We start from the raw sequence: 16,267 nt of genomic DNA, 5'->3' as shown, positions 1-16,267 counted from the left end.
CTATGTTGTAATTCCTCAAAAAATTTACAATATATTATATTGATGTCTCATAAAGAATCTCTGTTTTCAATTAGAACAACTGTTTGTTTCTTATGTTCTGCCATTCATTTACCTCCAGGGGTGGGATTAAAATATTTAACAACAGGTTCCCTACTTAACGTCGGACACGCGGCATGGCAACACATATTTACTTACACATACACCATATATATGCAACACACATACACATAAATACACCAAGTACATGGTACACATACATAAATCATATATATATATATATATATATATATATATACACTGCACACACATACAACCCAACTAAGGAGCTAAACTATCAGTGGTGCGTAAAGCAATGAAAGTAAACATCTCCAGCTACCCTGCTGCCCCAGAGCACTGGATCGGGACTCAGCCAGTAGCGTGGTTCTCCAATCCAGTTGTAATTTTAACAACCAGTTCTAGAGAACTGGAGGGAACTGGCTGAATTCCATGTCTGTTTATCTCTGTCACTGCAACTCAGCCCCAATTAAATGGAATACAATTGGGGAGTCTTACCTCTATGATCCCCACAGATCATGAGAATGTAGGGATTAATGTAGCAATGTGTCCCTAAGGTTTCCCTCAACAATGATCCTCCAGCCACACAATGGAGCTGTCACTTGAATAGAGCGATCCTGAAGTTCCCCTGCACATCGGATAGCTGAGGCACCTCTGTTAAGGAAAATACAGTGAAGGGGGCACAGCTTTAACTTGGTCTTGTAGCCCCTTCATTCTTAAGATGGGAAAACCTATTTTAAGTGAATTTGGCAGAGCTGTGTTTGGTGTGCAGTTCAGTTATATATTTATGAGAAACTAATGTAGTATTTTTATGTTTTATAATCAGGGAATACCAGGGATTCCTGGAAGTGATGGTGCTAATGGTTTAAAGGTATGCAATTAATTTATGTAATGAGGATGCTACGTTAGGACCTATATATGCATGAAGTATGCCACCAAAATATGTTAATAATAAAAATCTGAATTATATAGAAGGTCATTTTGTAATAATAATTTACTTTAGACCTGTTTTTATTTGTTTACCTAGGGTGAAACTGGACCTTCTGGGGAACCTGGTATCAGAGGACCTCCTGGAAATCCAGTATGTGTATGAAATGACACATGGTACCACACATATCAGTTTACTGTATGTTTAACGGGCTCCGGACCGCCTAACGCAGGATTGCAGTCCGGAGGCGGCCGGTTTATTCCTCTTCGACGCGCCGGCGTGTCGTGTCATCTCGCGAGACGCAAGATTTCCTGTGAACACGCGCACACAGGAGCGCGCGTTCACAGGAAACGGCAGGTAAACGAGTGCATCCACAGCCTGCCAGCAGCGATCATTCGCTGGCAGGCTGTAGATGCGATTGCTTTAACCCTTGAAAGGTATATCAGATGCTATACATGCTACCTGGTCCTCTGGTGGTCCCTTTTGCTTGGATCGACCACCAGAGGACACAGGTAAGTAGCACCAAACACCACTACACTACACACCCCTGTCAATTATTAACCCCTTATTAACCCCTAATCACCCCATATAGATTCCCTGATCACCCCACTGTCATTGATCACCCCCCTGTAAGGCTCCATTCAGACGTCCGTATGTGTTTTGCGGATCCGTGGATCCGCTGATCCATGGATCCGCAAAACACATACGGACGTCTGAATGGAGCCTTACAGGGGGGTGATCAATGACAGGGGGGTGATCAGGGAGTCTATATGTGGTGATCACCCCCCTGTCATTGATCACCCCCCTGTAAGACTCCATTCAGACATCATTGATCACCCCCCTGTAAGGCTCCAGTCAGACGTACGGATCCATGGATCTGCAAAACACATACGGACGTCTGAATGGAGCCTTACAGGGGGGTGATCAATGACAGGGGGGTGATCACCCCATATAGACTCCCTGATCACCCCCCTGTCATTGATCACCCCCCTGTAAGGCTCCATTCAGACGTCCATATGAGTTTTGCGGATCCGTGGATCCGCAAAACACAGACACCACGGATCTGCAAAACACGGACACCGGCAATGTGCTTTCCACATTTTGCGGATCCGCACATTGCCAGAACTATATAGAAAATACCTTTTGCAATTGCGGACAAGAATAGGACTTGTTCTATAGGCTCTACAAAAAACACAGTGTTCGCCAGATCAGGTGCGCACACTTGCGTTCAGTCCGCCCCACCGCAGTGACAGATTTTTTTTTTCTGATCACTGCAAAAACACCATAAAATCGCTGCGGCACTATAAAAAGATCACGTTTGAGGGGCATGGCGAGTTCATAGAAGAATTTTTTTTTTGGGGCACAAGTTAGCGGAAATTGCTATATTTTTTTTTTCTTACAAAGTCTCATATTCCACTAACTTGTGACAAAAAATAAAATCTCATATGAACTCACCATACCCCTCACGGAATCCAAATGCCTAAAAATGCCCTCCTAAAAGTTACTCAGGGGAATTTGGGCCCATTTGCGCATCTTGGCTGCAAAAAAGTGTCACACATGTGGTATCGCCGTACTCGGGAGAAGTAGAGCAATGTGTTTTGGGGTGTATTTTTACATATACCCATGCTGGGTGAGAGAAATATCTCTGTCAAATGACAACTTTGTATAAAAAAAAATGGGAAAAGTTGTCTTTTAGAGAGATATTTCTCTCACCCAGCATGGGTATATATAAAAATACACCCCAAAACACATTGCCCTACTTCTTCTGAGTATGACGATACCACATATGTGACACTTTTTGCAGCCAAGATGCGCCAATGGGCCCAATTTCCAATGAGTACTTTCAGGATTTCGCAGGGCATTTTTACTAATTTGGATTCCAAACTACTTCTCACGCTTTAGGGCCCCTAAAATGCCAGGGCAGTATAAATACCCCACATGTGACCACATTTTGGAAATAAGACACCCCAAGATATTCAGTGAGGGGTATGGTTAGTTCATGTAAAATTTTATTTTTTGTCACAAGTTAGTGGATTATGAGACTTTGTAAAAAAATAAAAAATAAAATCATTTCCCGCTAACTTGTGACAAAAAATAAAAACTTCCATGACCTCACTATGCCCGTCAGCGAATACCTTAGGGTGTCGGTGTCTAATTTCCGAAATGGGGTCATTTGTGGGGTGTTTCTACTGTCTGGGCATTCAGTCTGAAACTCAGGAAACATGACAGGTGCTCAGAAAGTCAGAGCTGCTTTAAAATGCGGAAATTCACATTTTTACACCATAGTTTGTAAACGCTATAACTTTTACCCAAACCAATAAATATACACATATTGCATTTTGTTTTATCAAAGACATGTATAACAATAAATTTAGAGAAAAATTTATATAGAAATGTAGTTTTAATTGAAAAATTTTACAACCGAAAGTGAAAAATGACGTTTTTTTGCAAAAATTTCGTCAATTTCAATTAATATCAAAAACAGTTAAAATGTCAGCAGCAATGAAATACCACCAAATGAAAGCTCTATTAGTGAGAAGAAAAGGAGGTAAAATTAATTTGGTAATTTGTATGACCGAGCAATGAACCGTGAAAGTAGTGTAGTGCAGAATTGTAAAAAGTGGTCTGGTCATTAAGGGGGTTTAGGCTAGGGGGGCTGAGGTGGTTGAAACCAGATCCATTTTGCTGGAAAATATATGTAATCTATTTGACAATTCATAAGAGAGGTATTTATCCCCTTTCCGACATCGGCTGTACATGTATTGCGAATGTCTGGTCTTTAAAAATGGCAGGCGCTCTGGAGCAGAGCAAATGCTAAAGCCGCTGGGTGCATGCTGTTTCATATAGCCAATACCCATGGCTAATGTCCGTGATTATCAGTAATGGCGGCTTCGGACATTTAACCTCTTAGATGCTATGGTCAAATTTAAGAACGGTGTCTGACAGGGCTTAAACCCAGAAGTGCGCACTTCCGAGTAATGAATGCCCTCCCAGGTGGAGATCGTAGAAAGCGTTCATGATAATGAGTATGAGCCTGTACTAGGCTTCCAGGCTCATTACTTGTATATTACAATTCAGGCCAGAAGGTGGCAGCACTGAACTGTAAAAAGTGATGTCTGTATAAAATAATGGAGCAAATGCCATTATTCTATACATATTACATATTGAAGACAGCAAGTTGAGGTCTAAATAGGGAACTAAAGAAAAGTTTAAAAAACATAAAACAGTTTTGAAAAATACAGTAATGAACAGAAGTATTTGAACATCCAGCAATTTTGCAAGTTCTCCCACTAGAAATCATGGAGGGGTCTGAAATTCACATTGTAGGTGCATTCCCACTCTGAGAGACAGAATAAAAAAAAAAAATCAGGAAATTACATTGTATGATTTTTTTTATAATTTATTTGTCTTGTACTGCTAAACATAAGTATTTGAACACCTGAGAAACAGCAAGAATTCTGTCTCTCAAAGACCTGTTACTGTAACTTAAAAAAGTCCCCCTCTACTCCACTCACTAATTAATTAACTTAGTAGCACCTGTCTGAGCTCTTTAAACACCCCTGTCCACCCCACAGTCAGTCAGACGCCAACTACTACCATGGGCAAGACCAAAGAGCTGTCAAAAGACACCAAAGACAAAATTGTGGACCTCCACAACGCTGGAAAGGGATACGGGGCAATTGCCAAGCAGCTTGGTGAAAATAGATCAACTGTTAGAAAATGGAAGAGGCTAAAGACGACTGTAAGCGTCCCTCGTACTGGGGCTCCATGCAAGATCTCACCTCGTGGGGTATCACTGATTATAAGAAAGCTGAGGAATCAGCCCAGAACTACAAGGAAGGAGCTGGTCAATGACATTAAAAGAGCTGCGACCACAGTTTCAAAGGTCACTGTTGGTAGAACACTATGCCGTCATTGTTTCAAATCATGCATTGCACGGAAGGTTACCCTGCTCAAGTCATCACATGTCCAGGCCCGTCTGAAGTTTGCCAATGACCATTTGGATGATCCAGAGAGGAGGCATGGGAGAAAGTCATGTGGTCAGATGAGACTAAAGTAGAACTTTTTAGTCTAAACTTCACTCGTCTTTTTTGGAGGAAAAAGAAGGATGAGTTGCATCCCAAGAACACCATTTCTACTGTGAAGCATGGGGGTGGTAACATCATGCTTTGAGGGTGTTTTTTTGCGAAGGGGACAGGACGACTGCAGTGTATTAAGGAGAGGATGAATGGGGCCATTTATTGTGAGATTTTGAGCAACAACCTCCTTCCCTCAGTCAGAGCATTGAAGATGGGTCATGGCTAGGTCTCCCAAACATGACAACGACCTGAAGCACACAGCCAGGATAACCAAGGAGTGGCTATGTAAGAAGCATATCAAGATTCTGGAGTGGCCTAGCCAGTCTCCAGACCTAAATACAATAGAACTTCTTTGGAGGGAGCTGAAGCTCCGTGCTGCTCAGTGACAGTCCCGAAACCTGACAGATCTAGAATAGATCTGTGTGGAGGAGTAGGCCCTGTTGCAGTGTGTGCAAACCTGGTCAAGAACTATAGGAAATGTTTGACCTCTGTAATTTCAAACAAAGGCTGTTGTACCAAATATTAACACTGATTTTATCAGGTGTTTAAATACTTATGTTCAGCAGTGCAAGACAAATACATTCTTTAAAAATCATACAATGTGATTTCCTGAATTTTTGTTTTAAATTCTGTCTCTCAGAGTGGGAATGCACCTTCAATGTGAATTTCAGACCCCTCCATGATTTCAAAGTGGAGAACTTGCAAAATCGCAGGGTGTTCAAATACTTTGGCTTCTCATTGTATATATAAAAAAAAGTAACAAAAAGGTCAAATTCCACTCCATTTGGATTTTTTTCCCACTTCCCACTACGTTCTGTGCAATATTATATGATGGCATTAGAAAGTACAACTTGTCCTGCAAAAAAAACAAGCCCTCATATGGCTATATGAATGGAAAAATAAAAAAAAGTTATGGCTCATGGAAGGCAGGGAGCGAAAAACAGAAACACCAAAATGAAAAATCGCTGTATGAGGTAAGGCTTAAGCATCAACCAGTTGTACATTAAGGGGGCATGACTTCATAAGTTTTGGGGGGTTAGAAGGCATGGTTTAAGATGCAACATTTTGCACCAAAATACTGGCACAAAATTGTGTTGCAAAGTAAGCCAACCGATGATATAAAGACTAGTCAATCTAAAGGTAAACCATATATATCATCCAATATGAACAGTAGTGATAAATCTGGCAGATTTTTGACTGCCTGTCTAGCACAGTTTAATTGTTGGACTGGTTTAGTAAATGTGCTCCAATGTGTCCAATGCTAGTTGGCACACAGGCTCATTAGGTCACTGCCCCTCAGTGGATGCTCTCGCACACTATTGCAACTGATCCTAGTGGCTTGACACCTTGCAAATACTTTCTTTTAGAGCAGCAGGGAAATCTACACGTATTTGAAGGAACAGGAGGTTTTAATATCTGGTATGTGTTGCATATCTTGTGGCCAAGGTTCACAGGGTTTTCCACCATTGATATTCATTATAGAGGTTTCTATTTAATATGCATCTGTCCCACATATATTTCATATCAGTATGTAGAAACACAAATCAAGGAAGAATGCAGAAGTTAAAGAGAAAAAAAAAAACTTGTTACTACTAGTGTAGTAGTAGAAATTTGAAATATGACAAAAATGAAGGCTATATTTAAAGGGGTTGTCCAGGTTCAGAGCTGAACCTGGACAGCCCTCCATTTTCACCCAGGCAGCCCCCCTGCCAAGAGCATCGGAGCAGTTCATGCTCCGATGCTCTCCTTTGCCCTGCGCTAAATTGCACAGGGCAAAGGCATTTTTCTGAGTTCCGGTGACGTACCGGGGTTCTCTATGGGGCTGACAGGAACCCCGGTGACGTCACCGGCACTGATGGGTGGGATTTGGCTCTGCCCTAGCCAGTAAAACGGCTAGGGCAGAGCTAAAGCCCGCCCCTCAGAGCCGGTGACGTCACCAAACACACCGCTGGGCGGAAGTTACCGCCCGGCAGTGTGTTATTAAAAACAAAAGAGCCCGTGCCCTGCGCGATCTAGCGCAGGGCAAGGGAGCGCATCGGAGCATGAGATGCTCCGATGCTAGGCTCAGGGGGGCTGCCGGGGTGAAAATAAGGGTATGTCCGGGTTCAGCTCTGAACCCGGACAACCCCTTTAAATTGTATTTATAATGTACATATGGCATAAACTGATCATGCTTGTAAAGCCCTATATTCCCAACAGATAAGTAAATATCTTTTTGGCACCCACCTTTCTAGTATATAATACATTCGGAAATTCTTCAGACCCTTTTACTTTTTTCATGTTTTATGTCATGGCTTTGTGCCCCATCATTCTACACTACATACCCCATAATGACAAAATAGAATTTAAGAATTCTTTGCTAATTTATTGAAAATAAAAATAAATAAATCTTGCATTGACATAAGTATTCAGACCCTTTACTCAGTACTAAGTTGAAACACATTTGGTAGAGATTAAAGCCTCCAGTCTTCTTGGGTATGATGTAAAAAGGCTTGCACACATGATTTGTTTTTTTTTTGCCATTCTTCTTTGCAGATACTTTTAAGCTCTGTCAGGTTGGATGGAGACAGACATTTTTCAGGTCTCTCTAGAGATGTTTCATTAAGTACAAGGCAGGGCTCTGGCTGGGCAACTCAATGATATTCACAGAGTTGTCTCTAAGCCACTCATGTGTTGTCTTGGCTGTGCGCTTAGGGTCATTGTCTTGTTGGAAGGTGAACTTCTAGCCCAGTCTGAGGTCCAGAGCACTCTGAACTGGGTTTTTATTAGGAATATCTCTGTTCTTCGCTCCATTCAGCTTTCTTTTAACCTTTACCAGTCTCCCTGCCCAAGCTGCAGAAAAACATGCCACCAGCATGTTTCACTGTAGGGATGATACTGGGCAGGAAATGAGCAGTGCCTGGTTACCTTTAATTATGACTCTTACAATTGAGGTCAACAAGTTCAATCTTGGTTTCATCAGACCAAATAATCTTGTTTCTTACAGTTTGAGAGTCCTTTAGGTGCTATGATGCAAACTCCAGTTGGGCTTCCATGTGTTTTTACTGCGGAAAGGCTTCTTTATGACCACTTTCCCATAAAACCCAGATTGTGGAATGCTGCAATGATGGTTGACATTTTGTAAGCATCTCTCATCTGTATACAGCATCTTTGGAGCTTAGCCTCTATTACCAAGGCCCTTCTACCTTGATCACTTAGTTTGGTGGGGGAGGCCAGCTTAAGGAAATGTCCTGGTTGTTCCAAACTTCTTCCATATAAGAATTATTGTGAGCGCTGTGCTCTTAGTAACTTTCAGTGCAGCAGATTTTTTTGGTATCTTTCACCAGATTCTGAGCTCTACAGGCAGTTCTTTCCTCCTCATAGCTTGATTTTTGTTTCGAATTTCCTATAGGTGGATTCCAATCAAGATATAGAAACATATAAAAAATGAATGATCAAGATAAATGGTAGTTAGAGCTAAATTTCTAGTGTCATAGCAAAGGATCTGAATTTCAGAATTTTTTTTGTTTTTCCTCTTTAATAAATATGCAAACATTTCTGAAATTCTGTTTTTACTTTCTTAATATGGGATATTGAGTGCAGAATGATAGGGTACACCCCTCAAGTTTTTGTAAATATTTTATTATAACTTTTTATGGGACAACACTGAAGATATGACACTTTCATACAATGTAAAGTAGTCAGTGTGCATCTTGTATAACAGGGTAAATTTGGTTTGTCCTAAAAAAAACCTCCACAGCCATTAATGTCTAAACCGCTGGCAACCAAAGTGAGTAAACCTCTAAGTGAAAATGCCAAATTGTGCCCAATTAGCCATTTCCCCTCCCCGGTGCCATATGTTAGAAGGTCCCAGGTGTGAATTGGAAGCAGGTGTGTTAAATTTGGCGGTATCACTCTCACACTGGTCACTGGAAGTCCAACATGGCACCTCATGGCAAAAAACTCTCTGATGATCTGAAAAAAATAATTATTGCACTCATAAAGATGTCTTTAGATTACGTAACTTCAGATTCAGCGACTATAGTAAGTTACATACTTATCACTGCACCATATCGTATTTTTCTCTTTTCTTGCGTAATCAGCAGTCCAGTGCACATCTTGTCTAATGTATGCAGTCCTGGAACAGCCATTTGAGGGTGCATATCTTTGTTCAAAATGTGAGCAAATTGTCTGTCCGTTTGGAGTCGCATATTGAGTATCTAAACGGGTGAATTTCAGCACTGAGAGGCATTGGCAATTTGGAAAAGAGTTTGCTGCTCACTTAGCAAGCACTCTATGGGGTACATGTGGGAGAGGGTGGTAGCGAGGAGGCAGAGGAAAGTGAGGGAGCTAGCTGGGTAACAGTTAAAAAGTGGGATAGAGGGAAGAGTGCCAGGGAGGCTAGCACTGATCTTACACACCCCAACAAGTTTGCAAGGTTGGCAGATGAGGTGGGATGTCAGTTCATGGAAAGCACTGCTGCAGCCGGACACTTCCTCCTCCAGTCAGGGGAATGTCAGCTCCAGTAAGCAGGGGACCAGAAGAGCAGGGTAGGTCAGACAGGTGCTGATAGTGGGAAACTCAATTATTAGGGGTACAGATAGGGCGATCTGTCACGAAGACCGGGATCATCAAATGGTGTGTTGTCTTCCTGGTGCTCGAGTTTGGAACATTGCGTTTCAGGTTGACAGATTACTGGGAGGGGCTGGAGAAGATCCAACAGTCATGGTCCATATCGGAACCAATGACAAAGTTAGAGGTAGGTGGAGCGTCCTTAAAAATTATTTTAGAGATTTAGGTCACAAGCTTAGGGCAAGGCCCTCAAAGGTAGTATTTTCCGAAATAATACCTGTACCATGAGCCACATAAGAAAGGCAGCGGGAGATTAGGGAGGTAAACAAGTGGCTCAAGAACTGGTGTAGGAAGGAGAGGCTTGGGTTCATGGAGAACTTGACCAACTTATCTGTCGGCTACAGGCTCTATCGTAGGGGTGAGCTGCACCTCAATAGGGAAGGGGCAGCTGTATTGCGGAAAAGATGGCTAGAAGGTTGGAGGAGTGTTTAAACTAGGGACTGGGGAGGGTAAGTTTGTTATAGGATGGGAATATAATGCAGATAGAGACCAGGGGAGGGATGGAAGGAGAGACTGGAATAGTTCAGAAGGAAGGGTGTAGGATAAGACATATACATAAACCTCTTAATTATATGTATACTAATGCCAGAAGCCTGACTAATAAAACTGGTGAACTGGAATTAGTGATGTGTGAGGAGGACTATGACATAGTGGGAATAACTGAGACATGGCTGGATGATAGCATTTAATGTACAGGGTTGCAGTCTGTTTAGAAAGGATTGCAAAAAACAGAGAGGGGGAGGGGTCTACCTTTATGTAAAGTCCTGTCTAAAGCCCACACTCCAGGAAGATATGAGGACATGAGCATGTGGAGTCACTGTGGGTAGAAATACATGGAGGCAAAACAATAATAAAATACTAATCAGAGTTTATTATAAGCCACCTAATATACCAGAGTCCACAGAAAATCTACTACTAATCGAGATAGACGAGGCTGCGAATCATAAAGAGGTTGTTATTATGGGGGACTTCAACTACCCAAATATAGACTGGCAAACTGAAACCTGTACATCTCATAAAGGAAAAAGGTTCTTAGCAATAACCAAAGACAATTACCTTTCCCAACTGGTTCAGGATCTGGCTAGAGGGACAGCCATAGTGGACTTAGTATTAACCAATAGACCTGACAGAACAACAGATGTGGAGGTTGGGGGACACCTGGGAAATAGTGACCATAAAGTAATAACCTTCCAATTGTCATTCAAAAGAGTGTTTCTTCAGGGAGGAACAAAAATACCAAACTTCAAAAAAGCTAAATTTAGCCAGCTAAGAGAGGCCATAGGCCTAACTAACTGGGACAAAGTCCTTAAAAATAAAAATGCAGCTACAAAATGGGCTATTTTTAAAAGTATCCTAAAATCTATATGTTAGAGGTACATACATTATGGGAAAAAAAGATTAAGGAACAAGGAAAAAAACAATGTGGATAAATAGAACTGTAAAGAAAGCAATAAATGACAAAAAAGAAAGCATTTAAATCACTAAAACAGGAGCGTAGCGAGGAAGCACTGAAAAAATAAGGAAAAAAATAGAATATTTTTTTCATAAAAGGTTAGTATATAAATTGAGAATGCTTGGACTGGGAGAAAATGTCTGTATGTGGGTAAGTAACTGGCTCAGTGATAGAAAACAGAGGGTGGTTACTAACGGTGCACACTCAGATTGAGTCACTGTCACTAGTGGGGTACCTCAGGGGTCAGTATTGGGCCCTATTCTCTTCAATATATATATGAATGATTTTGTAGAAGGCTTGCACAGTAAAATATAAATTTTTGCAGATGACTCTAAACTGTGTAAAGTAATTGACATGGATGAGGACAGTATACTGTTACAGAGGGATCTGAATAGATTGGAGGCTTGGGCAGAGAAGTGGCAGATTAGATTTCAATGACAAATGTAAGGTTATACACATGGGAAGGAATAATGCAAGTCACCAGTACATAGTTAATGGTAGAACACTGGGTAACTCTGACATGGAAAAGGACCTAGGAATTTTTGTGAACAGCAAACTAAGCTGTAGAAACCAGTGTCAGGCAGCTGCTGCCAAGGCCAATAGGATAATGGGTTGCATCAAAAGGGGCATAGTTGCCGTTGATGAGAACATAGTCCTGCCACTTTACAAATCACTAGTCAGACCACACATGGAGTATTGTATACAATTCTGGGCTCCTGTGAACAAGGCAGACATAGCAGAGCTGGAGAGGGTTCAGAGGAGGGCAACTAAAGTCATAACTGGAATAGGTGGACTACAGTACCCTGATAGATTATCAAAATTAGGGTTATTCACTTTAGAAAAAAGATGACTGAGGGGAGATCTAATAACTATGTATAACTATATCAGGGGTCAGTACAGAGATCTCTCCCATCATCTATTTATCCCCAGGACTGTAACTGTGACAAGGGGACATCCTCTGCATCTGGAGGAAAGAAGGTTTGTACACAAACATAGAAGAGGATTCTTTACGGTAAGAGCAGAGAGACTATGGAACTCTCTGCCTGAAGAGGTGGTGATGGTGAGTTCACTAAAAGAGTTTAAGAGGGGCTTGGATGTATTTATGGAGTGTAATAATATTACAGGTTATAGCTACTAGAGAGGGGTCGTTGATCCAGGGAGTTATTTTGATTTCCTGATTAGAGTTAGGAAGGCATTTTTTTCCCCCTTAAGTGGGGAAAATTGGCTTCTACCTCACATTTTTTTTTTTGCCTTCCTCTGGATCAACTTGCAGCATAACTAGCTGAACTAAATGGACAGAGGTCTTTTTTCGGCCTTATATACTATGTTACTATGTTATACAGCGGTTTTACAAGACAAGTTCCACGCAGAACAAGGAAGTTGAGTGCACATCTCAGCGTAATTTCTCAAAACAGATAAAATGTTAATGTAGGTCTCCTTTAAAGAGGACAAGTGAGTATGTGTATAACATCTCTCCACTGCTGACACTGTAGATGTGTGAAGCACTGTCTTGATTTTAAGATATAACATATAGTGAACTTTATTTCTTACAATTTTCTAATACAAGATGTTAAATGCACAGTGCTGCCATCTTCTCACACACTTTCATTGTTTGGTACCATATGCTTTTTCCTGGTTTTCCTTGTTGCTTATCTCATAATACTTTAATACCAGTATCTAACAATTTTATACAGTGTTTAACAGCTTTAGATATTGTTAGATAGGAAATAGTAGGTGGAAATAGAAACAAGAATTACTACATTAACTCCAGATGGAGCAAGATGGGAATTCCCTTTTGGAAAATTTGACTTTGGAATAACTGATTTCTAGTCCAAGTTGTTCTTGGAACTAAGAGTCTCTAAAGGAGAACAACCAACGCTCTAATGGATATCTTAATAATACTGCTCTGGAAAATCCATTATACACAAAGTAAAACAGACAAAAGTGGCATGCTGACACATATATACAGTGGAGGAAATAATTATTTGACCCCTCACTGATTTTGTAAGTTTGTCCAATGACAAAGAAATGAAAAGTCTCAGAACAGTATCATTTCAATGGTATGTTTATTGTAACAGTGGCAGATAGCACATCAAAAGGAAAATCGAAAAAATAACTTTAAATAAAAGATAGCAACTGATTTGCATTTCATTGAGTGAAATAAGTATTTGAACCCTCTAACAAAAAAAAGACTTAATACTTGGTGGAAAAACCCTTGTTTGCAAGCACAGAGGTCAAACGTTTCTTGTAATTGATGACCAAGTTTGCGCACATTTTAGGAGGAATGTTGGTCCACTCCTCTTTGCAGATCATCTCTAAATCCCTAAGGTTTCGAGGCTGTCTCTGTGCAACTCTGAGCTTGAGCTCCCTCCATAGGTTTTCGATTGGATTAAGGTCCGGAGACTGACTAGGCCACTCCATGACCTTAATGTGCTTCTTCTTGAGCCACTCCTTTGTTGCCTTTGCTGTATGTTTTGGGTCATTGTCGTGCTGGAACACCCATCCACGACCCATTTTCAGTTTCCTGGCAGAGGGAAGGAGGTTGTCGCTCAGGATTTCACGATACATGGCTCCGTCCATTTTCCCGTTTATGCGAATAAGTTGTCCTGTGCCCTTAGCAGAAAAACACCCCCAAAGCAAAATGTTTCCACCCCCATGCTTGACGGTGGGGACGGTGTTTTGGGGGTCATAGGCAGCATTTTTCTTCCTCCAAACACAGCGAGTTGAGTTAATGCCAAAGAGCTCTATTTTGGTCTCATCAGACCACAGCACCTTCTCCCAGTCACACTCTGAATCATTCAGGTGTTCATTGGCAAACTTCAGACGGGCCTGCACATGTGCCTTCCTGAGCAGGGGGACCTTGCGAGCCCTGCAGGATTTTAATCCATTGCGGTGTAATGTGTTTCCAATGGTTTTCTTGGTGACTGTGGTCCCTGCTAATTTGAGGTCATTAACTAACTCCTCCCGTGTAGTTCTAGGATGCTTTTTCACCTTTCTCAGAACCATTGACACCCCACGAGGTGAGATCTTGCGTGGAGCCCCAGAGCGAGGTCGATTGATGGTCATTTTGTGCTCCTTCCATTTTCGAACAATCGCACCAACAGTTGTCACCTTCTCTCCCAGCTTCTTGCTAATGGTTTTGTAGCCCATTCCAGCCTTGTGCAGGTCTACAATTTTGTCTCTGACATCCTTGGACAGCTCTTTGGTCTTTCCCATGTTGGAGAGTTTGGAGTCTGCTTGATTGATTGATTCTGTGGACAGGTGTCTTTTATACAGGTGACTAGTTAAGACAGGTGTCCTTAATGAGGGTGACTAATTGAGTAGAAGTGTCTAACCACTCTGTGGGAGCCAGAACTCTTAATGGTTGGTAGGGGTTCAAATACTTATTTCACTCAATGAAATGCAAATCAGTTGCTATCTTTTATTTAAAGTTATTTTTTCGATTTTCCTTTTGATGTGCTATCTGCCACTGTTACAATAAACCTACCATTGAAATGATACTGTTCTGAGACTTTTCATTTCTTTGTCATTGGACAAACTTACAAAATCAGTGAGGGGTCAAATAATTATTTCCTCCACTGTACGTACAAATGTACTATATGAAGCCAATTCAGATTTTTCAATTGAGTTCATATCATATTGATTAGCAAACTGTATAATATTTTATTATGCAATAGTAATTATTATTTTATTTTTACTTGTTCACTTGTACATTAATCACTGGTTAATGTAAATCAGCACTGTAATAAAAGAAAACAATAAAAAAAAAACTGAATTGTAAAGTAATGGTTATTATACACCCATCTCATACTATCTACTGGAATGGTACAGAGTACAAAAGGGAAATTTGTTATGAACGCAACCTGCATCTAATGACTGGGTTTTGGCCGCGTACATAGCAGACCCATACAGAAATATAGGGAGTGTTTCTAGCTCCACTCTAAAGAACTATGGACACTTATTTTAGTGGAGAATAACTCAGTACAATGAGATCGTATAGTTGTGTAGCCATTTTATCTGTTAGTCTGTTGACCATATATTAAACAATTCATTAAGCAAATCTGTTTCTTATGCATTTTCCTCCTCACAACTTAAATGTTTTTTAACACCTTGGGATAACTTATTTCCTAAGTTTAGAAAAGAATGAGAAATATATAGTTAATGTATGCAGTCCAGAAACAAGCTGTCCGTCTGAAACAGAATAAGAAATTACACATGCTGTGCTATTTAGGGCTACAATGAAGACATATTGGGAGCATAAACATACCAATTGAAATATGTAGAGCAGAGAACTTGCGTTGTTGCCCAGAAATGGTACTCTGCATATACGCTAAATTTAGATGCCAGCTGCAATTTAGGTATTTAACTACATTTTTATTTGTCTCACCTTAGGGAACGATGGGAGTAGAAGGCTTACCTGGTTCACCTGGAATATATGGACCAAAGGTAACACTATATCGGTTATCATATTTTTAACTGAAGGCTGTACCCCTTGATGTATTAACATGTTGTTGGGCCATCTTGAGATTAAAGGGATTGTCTCACATCAGCAAATGGCATTTATCATGTACAGAAAGTTAATACAAGGCACTTACTAATGTATTGTGATTGTCTATATTGCTCCTTTGCTGGCTTGATCAATTTTTCCATCACATTATAAAGTTCTAATTTCCATGCAATCTAGCAGTGTTGGTCGTGCTTATACATTATTAAAAAAAAGTGTTGGCCTCTCTGGTGGCTGGTACCATAGGAGCACACATAGGCTGTCACTTTTTCCTATAGTGTGCAAGCACGGCCACCAATTACAGGGTGATCATAACCATGGAAACAATTAGTGTATAATGTGATGGAAAAATGAATTTAGCCAGCAAAGGAGGCAATATGGATAATAACAATAAAATGCCATTTGATGAAGTGAGACAACCTCTTTAAGGTTATTAGAGCTGCACTTCTGCCAGTGATCATGTGGACAGTGCAGTCAAGCCTGTGATCATGGTGTGAACACTATGGAGCTAGCCTTGAGCCTGATGATGTTCCCAAGGTTGTGTCTTGTAAATGCCTATTTTAAGGGAACAACAGTGACTTAAAGTTACTTCTATTAAACCAGCAAGTAATTTTTTGACGGGAAATGACATAGGTGTC

The 16,267-nt window shown here is 40.8% G+C and overlaps 1 protein-coding gene across 1 annotated transcript in view; it reads left to right on the top strand.

The window, feature by feature from the left end:
• Positions 1–16,267, top strand: part of COL21A1 (collagen type XXI alpha 1 chain) — a 386,987-nt gene that overhangs the window by 320,724 nt on the left and 49,996 nt on the right. The window contains exons 18-20 of the mRNA XM_044289670.1: positions 881–925; positions 1,082–1,135; positions 15,518–15,571. Of these exons, the coding sequence (XP_044145605.1) occupies positions 881–925; positions 1,082–1,135; positions 15,518–15,571 (153 nt within the window). The remainder of the gene's footprint in view (positions 1–880; positions 926–1,081; positions 1,136–15,517; positions 15,572–16,267) is intronic.

This window comes from Bufo gargarizans, chromosome 4 (genome assembly GCF_014858855.1).
Source record: "Bufo gargarizans isolate SCDJY-AF-19 chromosome 4, ASM1485885v1, whole genome shotgun sequence".
Taxonomy (NCBI): domain Eukaryota; kingdom Metazoa; phylum Chordata; class Amphibia; order Anura; family Bufonidae; genus Bufo; species Bufo gargarizans.
This window is presented reverse-complemented; position numbering and strand designations above follow the sequence as displayed.